The sequence below is a fragment of the Podarcis tiliguerta genome (assembly GCF_965153285.1).
Source record: "Podarcis tiliguerta genome assembly, chromosome: 12".
In the NCBI taxonomy this organism is placed as follows: domain Eukaryota; kingdom Metazoa; phylum Chordata; class Lepidosauria; order Squamata; family Lacertidae; genus Podarcis; species Podarcis tiliguerta.
The window spans coordinates 32,861,132-32,869,446 of NC_139545.1; the positions used below are offsets into that span (position 1 = coordinate 32,861,132).

The 8,315-nt window shown below is 41.1% G+C and overlaps 1 protein-coding gene across 4 annotated transcripts; it reads right to left on the reverse strand.

Moving 5' to 3' along the window:
* Nucleotides 1-356: 356 nt before the first annotated feature.
* On the reverse strand, nucleotides 357-3,952 carry LOC310660632 (guanine nucleotide-binding protein G(I)/G(S)/G(O) subunit gamma-11). Of its 4 annotated transcripts, none has more exons than XM_083405556.1 (3): nucleotides 3,444-3,952; nucleotides 3,065-3,162; nucleotides 357-601 (listed from the first exon to the last, which is right to left on the reverse strand). In XM_083405556.1, the coding sequence occupies exons 2-3, from the start codon at nucleotides 3,158-3,160 to the stop codon at nucleotides 476-478; spliced, it is 222 nt and encodes a 73-aa protein (XP_083261682.1). In that variant the 5' UTR covers nucleotides 3,161-3,162; nucleotides 3,444-3,952; the 3' UTR covers nucleotides 357-475. The 4 variants fall into 4 exon arrangements, with proteins under 4 accessions (XP_083261682.1, XP_083261681.1, XP_083261680.1 ...); XM_083405555.1 differs by having other exon boundaries at nucleotides 3,065-3,166; nucleotides 3,444-3,946; XM_083405554.1 differs by lacking the exon at nucleotides 3,444-3,952 and adding an exon at nucleotides 3,307-3,441 and having other exon boundaries at nucleotides 3,065-3,166.
* Nucleotides 3,953-8,315: the final 4,363 nt, after the last annotated feature.

An 8,315-nucleotide genomic window follows, 5' to 3' on the forward strand; every position in this document is an offset into this window, starting at 1 on the left:
ACCACACTACTGCAGCTGACCCAAAAACTAAAACCCTCGCATAATCATTGTACTTCACCAGATGTAAATGAACCCCTATTTTTATTATAACAGTGCTATCATGGTTTTCTCACGGTTACAGTTCTATTTTCTGCAAAGAAGAAAAAGAAGCCTTTCACCATGCATCTTAGCATTCTCTTTACCAAAATAACACTGTAGTTGATTGTTCAAATAGATTTCTTTTATTACTCAAATCAGCATGTGCAGGAAATTAAAAGAACAGGAAGCAGCCTCTAGAAACTTATTTAGGGATACAGTAAGCAAGAATCTGCTTCATGGAATAAAAATATAAGCAGGCATTTTCTGTTTTCTTTAAAAAAAAAAAAAAAAGATTATCACTGTCTATTTGTTCAGTAAGGACTCCTGGAACTTAAATCTGGCTAGTTATGCTAGGATGCTTTTTATTCCACTTTCAATATTGCTTAACCATCTTCGTCTAAGCAATAACACATCCTCCTTTTTCTTTGAAAGGGTTCCTGTCTTCAGGAATGCCTTTAACCAGAGGGTCTTCTCCAGATCTTTCTTCAATGTAATTTTTAATTTCTTCAGAACATTTGGAAACCTTCAAAAAGAGAGAGCGAAAGAACTCTAAATACAGGGGTCGTTTTGAAAGGCAAGAAAATAGTTTCACAGTGATACACAAACACTACACATATGAATTAATGATAAACACCAGAAACAAAATTTGCAAGTTGCTATGTATAAATATTTTTTTCCTGCAACTTGTGTTATTTAACAAAATTTGTATAACTGTAAGTGAAACCTCTAGGCAGTTTACAAAGAACATGACATACACATTAAATCTGTTTTTTTAAAAAAAGCAAGTGTATAAAGATGCAAAATGAATATAACAGCAGTTTAAAGTGTACATTATGATATTGCATATGAAAATATACATTGCATGTGAAAACGTGTTGAGTAGTAGGAATACAGGCAACTCCTGGTTTAGGTGTGTCCAAATAACATGTGCATGGCGCCAAACCCAGAAGTAGCTCCAAAACGCCACAAAAAGGGGCGGAGCAGACGTATGTGCACTCTGACAACGCATGTGGGGTCTGGGATGGAACCCCCACACAAAATGAGGATTGCCTGTATTCTGTACCATCAATTTGTTTTATATTTGCTATGTTAAAAAAACACCCGCCTGGAGAGGAAGGGCAGGATATTATATTCAGTATATTATAAATAAAAATAAGAAAATAACTTCCTCTGGGAGGGCACAGGTTCCCCATCCCTCATCCACTGGGCTATGGCTGGATATTAGTGAAAAATAACAGTACCTCCTCCCCTGCCACTGGATGAACTTTATGAAAACATAGTTTCTTGCAGTTCTCTTGAGTATCTCCACTTCTCTACAAGATTTGCCAGGAGAGGCAAATCTGTCCAGATTTCTGGAAATAATCATGGAAACACTTCATGCCCAATTTGTTTCCCCCCTCCCTAGTCATTTGGCCATTTCTTCCTTACTATATTGCATACCTCAGCTCCCTGAAGTCTTGTACTAAAGCAGTAAAAAGCCCCAAATTTAGCCCTCTGCTTGCCTACCCCATAATTAGCCTCTTCACGCTTCTCCCCTTTCCTTGTAATTGCAGCTTCCACTCTAATTCAGGCTGTGTCATCAGTTCTGCAGCTGATGTCAATAGGCTTTCCCTCGTGTGTCAGTGATTCCCAAATTGTGGTTGTTTTTGGGAAGAGGGGGCCGGGCCAGGCAGAAGCAGCCCAATACATTTTGTTCCCGAGAGACAGAAAATCCAGATAGTCCTATACTCCTTTCACAGTTGTACATATGATAGATTAAATCAGGAATGGGGTGGAACAGAAATAAAGGCAGAAGTACTAAGAAGTTCTGATCTAGACTTAAGAAAAGTGCTCATGAAACTTCATCAGCATTTTAGGGTCAGCTTCTAATATACACATGTTTCTAGGCAATCTGCACGTTTTTACAGAGTGCTTTTCCTTAGTATAGTAGATTTTTGTGCGTTATTTTCACTCGTATGTGCATTTATATGCACACTTTACCTCAATGCATGCATTTTTGCATACGTTACTTGGCTGAATAATTAGAATTGTAGAGTTGAAAGGGACCCCAAGGGTCATCTAGCCCAACCCCCAGCAATGCATGATAGGACAGGTTCTCGACTAACTTTCTACCTCACATGCTAGCCCCCTGTGTGTAGTCTGGAGAGACGGCCCTATCATTAGGTGAAATGAGGAAGCTATCTCAGGTGAGAGATGCATTGCAAAATTCAGCAAACTGCACCTTTCGAAGGATGGTTTGTTGCAGTTCTCTTACTGTTTTGTAAAGTGTGGATTAGGGAGGGGTCACCTGCACATGTGAACTGTATTGATTTTCTCTCCCCCCCCCCCAAGACCTGCTGTTAGTCAATCACATTGTTAATCACTTGGTTCGATCACACGCCCTTGCCTGGCAATAATTGCTGGGGATCCCTGGCATATCCTGGTAGGGCCAACTAGTCTGAAACCCTGGGTAGCTTCTGCCAGTCGTATAAAATCATGGAATTATAGAGCTGGAAGGCTCATCTAATCCAAACCCCTGCAATGCAGAAATATCAGATCTAAATAATCCATTGGTCTGACTCTGTATAAGGCAGCTTCGCATGCTCATATGGATTTCACATGTGTACCTTTTGAGCACAATCTGGCCAGGGTAATCTTTCCCCACAATGGAATACAATTCAGATCATTTCTCCCTACCTGTGTCCCTTATGTATCGGGGAGAGATGGTTGTGTTTTGTTTTGTTTTGATTTTACCCGAGTCTAGAAAAATCAATCCCTCCCTTTCACATACCCCTCCCTTCAATCTGGGCCTCCTTTCAAGGCCCCTTTAATGATCCTAGGCAGTCAAATTGCCAAACTGCTTTGTAACCAGCAAGCTGCAGACATGCACGCAAGGCCTCTTCCAAACAAACAGGCTTTGATTCGCCTGCCACTGAAAACAGGAGCTGTTCCAACCAACAGCTAGGCTCCCCAGATATAATAAATAAAGAAACCACGCAGCACTCACCGGCTGCCGTTCCAGCTTGACTTCTTTCCGGAGCTGTTCCACTTCCATTTTCAGTTTATCCTTCTCGCTCAGATCCTCTATATTGATTGCTGGCATCGCTGGCTTAAAGCAGGGAGAGAGGCAGAGGGAGAAAGAGAGTTAGATGAGGTTGAGAGGTGCAGCTGAGTGCATAAGACACCCTCCCCACCCTGGTGGTGCCATCGGGGTTGGACTTTAGGGCAGAGGTCCATGGCCCCACTCACCAAAATGAGCAGGAGGGCCCCGAAACACAGCAGGAATGAGTGAACTAAAAAGCAGGGGCACAAGATCATTAAGTCCGGCGTCTAAAGTTACCTAATTATGCCACTGCCCTCTCCTTTTCTCCCCAGAAAATCCTTACCTCCTCTTTGTGAGTTTGTCCCGGTTTCTCTGTAGCAGCGGCGGCAACTTCCTGTTCAGCCAACTTTCTTGCCAGGCTCTTTGAGCTCCTAGTAACTACTTTCAGGATTTTAATTCATCAGCAGAATCCGTCCTAATCTGATTAAACTGCACAGTTTGACCTCTCTCTGTGGCTCTCTCTCTCTCTCTCTCTAGTTTTCACTGCTTCAAACCAAAAAGAAGCATTACACATACATGGAAAACCATCCTTCGCTCCACTGTCTCCAGGCCATCCCCAAATTTCCCTAACATTTCCCTAACATCACACAAGGCATGCGGGGGGGGGGGGACCCCAGCTCTCTCGCTACCTAGAAAGACTCTTTCCCCAGGAGAGGGGAAGAATGGAGGTCAGGGAATTTCACAGAGAAATCCCTTTGGATAATTTTTTTATATGGGATTATTAACACACCTGGAGGCTGTAAGCTCTCAAGTGTGCATGAAGAGAGACTGCGGAGCTGGGGGGGGGGGGCGGAGAGGAGGATGGGAGGAGGGAAACTCTGAGAGACAGGATGTGTGCTTCGGCTGTCTCTACAATGGAAAACGCCAGCCATGCTGAGCGCTCCAGAGGAAACAGGTTTGCTAAGGAAATGTCTGGCCCTTTCTGCCTGCCTGAAACAATAGGGTGGCTTGGAAAGCAGCATGGGAAAATAGAAAAGGCAAACCTATAGAGGGGGGAAACACTATTAGAGTTGTCCTTCTCCCCACCCCAAGGGAAGCAGGGGAACACCCTAGCAACAGCTTGTTTATTTACATACCGGTATATGAGGCTGCAAACCTATTTTGGCTGTGCATGCCTATATGCAGTGGGGTGTAATTACTTCTGGGTATTCTTTATTTCATTCCCTTCTTGTGAGGCATCTTGAAGCAATTGACTATAAGAATATCAACAAGCTGGGTTTGATGGGAGCTGGAGTCCATTAACCTTTGGAGCGCCACAAGCTCCGCTCCCCGGGCCTAAAGTCTCTCTTTTTTTTTTAATGACTTATTTTCTGCTGTTCATATATATTATGGTGACCACCAGCACTAGCATTGTGGATTAATCTGTTTCAAAAGGTCACAAACTTCTTTTGAAGTACCGTGGTACCTCGGGTTACATACGCTTCAGGTTACAGACTCCACTAACCCAGAAATAGTGCTTCAGGTTAAGAACTTTGCTTCAGGATGAGAACAGAAATCGTGCTCCGGCGGTGCAGCGGCAGCGGGAGGCCCCATTTGCTAAAGTGGTGCTTCAGGTTAAGAACAGTTTCAGCTTAAGAACATACCTCCGGAACAAATTAAGTACTTAACCTGAGGTACCACTGTACAGTATTGATATTGTTGTGATGCTGGTGGTCAGCAAAAGAGGTTCAAAGACTCTCAAGGCAAATCTAAAAAAAAGTGGTACAAACACTGACAACTTGGGCAACACTGGCCTGTGAACGCTCCAGTTTGAGAACAGCCTTTACCAAAGGGAGAAACGTGCTAGAGGAAGGCACGCTTGGCAAACCCTCTTGTGATCAACTCCCACCCAGAAACATGTTCCCACTGTGGAAGGACATGTAGATCCAGAATTGCCCTCCACAGTCACTTACGGACTCACTGTTAAAACTGTGTTCATGGAAGACAATCTTACTCAACTGTGAGTGATCACCAAAGAGAAGATAGCACAGTAAGTACTATTCACTCATAGTGCCCATTTTATATGAACCTGTGAAGTTGGACTACTGGCCCATCTAGCCCAGTATAATTCGCTTTCCAAAGTCTAAGCCTTGTTAACTTCAGATGCTCGAGGGGAAAGTTGAGGTCTTCTGCATAGGAAACATGTGGTACTTAACTCCCGAGAAATTATTTAGAATGTATAAAAATGTTCTGAATACCTGTTGGAAATAGAAAGAAAATGAAGGGGTATTTTATCATTCATGGCGGACATGTAAAAAAGTCCCCCCAAAGAGGATAAGAATACATACACTGATATGGAGAATTTTGAAGATTAACTTTCAACTGAAACCAGAACTCTTCCTGCGTGGACTTATGGATATACAATTAGAAAAGGTCGATGGAACTTTGTTTCAATATATGATTACAGTGGGAAGACTATTACATACACAAAGATGGAAAGATTCATCATTACCAGCAATGGAAGAATGGTTGTTAAAATTAATGGACTTAGCTGAGATGGCAAAATGCACATGTTTAAGTTGTTAATATTTACCAAAATTGGAAATCTCTCATAGACATTTTGCGTGAGAAAGAAACTGAAACAATGGTACTTGGATTTGGGGATTGAAGATTGGAGTTTGTTTATAGAAAGTGGTTTGGTTGGGTGTTATATTGGAGTGGATGAAGTGAATGTTGTTTATATATAGCAGACAGATGAAGAATTGGAAGTTTTTTAGTTTTTGAACTTTATTTTTTCTATTTTCTCTTTTAAGCTTTTTTTTTGTATCTACTTATCTACTTATCTTTTGTTTCTTTTTTGCTGTTTTTCTATTACTTCGACTAATGTTGGATAAAAAAGATATTTGATGTTAAGTTTTGTATTTTTCTCTATAAACTCTAATACAATTTATATTAAAAATGGAAACGTGTTGCAGCTTAGCTGTTTTCTCAAAAACCAGTAAACACACACACACACACATACACAAAATAAAAAGAGGGTAGTATCACATGCTTGGGGATACATCAACATTTGCAGAATTATGGCGTGGATTAAACTAAGGAGTCCCCCCCCCCAATTTTTTTATTTTTGCATTTTGAGTGGTAAAGCACATAAATTTGCACATAGAGCCAGTGTGGTGTAGTGGTTCAGAGCGGTGGACTTGTAATCTGGTGAACCGGGTTCGCGTCTCCGCTCCTCCACATGCAGCTGCTGGGTGACCTTGGCCTAGTCACACTTCTTTGAAGTCTCTCAGCCCCACTCACCCCACAGAGTGTTTGTTGTGGGGGAGGAAGGGAAAGGAGAATGTTAACCGCTTTGAGACTCCTTCGGGTAGTGATAAAGCGGGATATCAAATCCCAACTCTTCTACTCTTCTTCTTCTAGTTTACAATGTAGTTTCACTATGCTGTATAACTCCTGTAGCAATACCCAAACGGACCTATCAGGTTAGCTCTAAATTTTACAAATGCCTCAAAATAGTACTGATCTTCAGTAAATATCTGAAAAAGAAAATGCTATAAGAGAGCAGTGGAATGTTGTTGTTATATATGGAATCTTCAATCTTTATTTGCTTGTCCATTTTTATTCATTGTTTTACAATAAATTGTAATGTTTGGAATATAATATTTTTCCAGTGTATATCTATGGATCCTTAAGAGCTTTTGTCCTGATTGGGTGTCTTTTGAATGCCTCTGTAATAGTATACAACAAATCATAAGAAAATATTCTAGGCAGCCACAGTGCCTTCTAATCTATTAAATGCTGCAGTTCTAAATTGTATATCATAACTGCCGAAGGGGATTTGAACTTGGAAGAATAATGGGAGCTCCATAAGTTCTGCTAAGCCAGGCATAGGCAAACGCGGCCCTCCAGATGTTTTGGGACTACAACTCCCATCATCCCTAGTTAACAGGACCAGTGGTCAGGGATGATGGGAGTTGTAGTCCCAAAACATCTGGAGGGCCGAGTTTGCCTATGCCTTTGCTAAGTTTTCAAAGGGATAATGAAATGTACGTATGTACCACTCCTTTGAGCGGCAAACTCAGGGTGCGATTCCGTCACAGAGCAGCAAATTCAGGTTGCACCATTATAGTTGATTGTGAGCTCTTGCACAACAAACCTGCCTCCCTCTGAAAAGATTGGGCTTTTACTGATAAGGAAAGAAAAATGGGAAAACATACCGGAAAGTGTGGGAGAACAGTTACTTTGACACGATATCTCCCTGTAAACAAATCAGGATGAATACTCCATAAACAGGTCATCTGGAAGCACCTTAAGAGTGGTTAGAGTCAACACTCCGTATTTATTTCTTAATATTGAAGGTGAAGATGACATAAACAACTTTTGTCACAGTTACAGTTTTTTTATTTTCTTTTGATTGTACATCTTTTTACACCTTTATTCTCAAAACCAAACATATATATTAAAAAAGAGGGTGGTATCATCATGCTTGGGGAAACAACACATTGGTAGAATCAGTGCTTTTTTTCCTTAAAAAAATGTACTCTCATTTTGACTCAAGAAAATCACCATTTTATAGTTCAAATCGGGGGAAATAAATACAGTAAATGGACAAAAGTACAAAGATTCACAAAATGTTTTGGGGTATTCGTACCCCCAGAAAAAAAGCACTGGGTAGAATTATGGGGTGGGTTAAACCATGGAGATCCCCCTTCCTCTCCCCACAAAAAACCAGCCCAATGAGGACTGACCATACTTAGTAGCTACAGATTTTGAAGTATTGTGTGGGAGGAGGTGAGAGATTCCTGCTCAAGCCCCTTAAGTATCCTGCATGACAGCATGGCTGGCTGGCTGGCAGCCTAAGAAGGAGCATACTGCAACACATTGTTGCAGTCCCATTTGTACATACATAAAGACAAACGTAGGAACCATGCTGGATACGAACGAAGTTCCAGCATGTCCTGTTTCCCAAAATGACCAAGTAGAAACTCCAAAAAGCCCACAAGCAGAATATAAAGGAATATCCTTCCCATATGGGCTATTATTAAAATGAGGCTGCATTTTAAATTATATTTCAACCTGTATTTTAAATTGGTTTATTTTTTATTTTATTTTTTATTGTAATTTTACTGGTGTTAGCCGCCCTGAGCCTGGCTCTGGCCTGGGAGGGCGGGGTATAAATAAAAAATTATGATGATGATGATAATGATGATTTTCCACAGTAACCATTATTAAT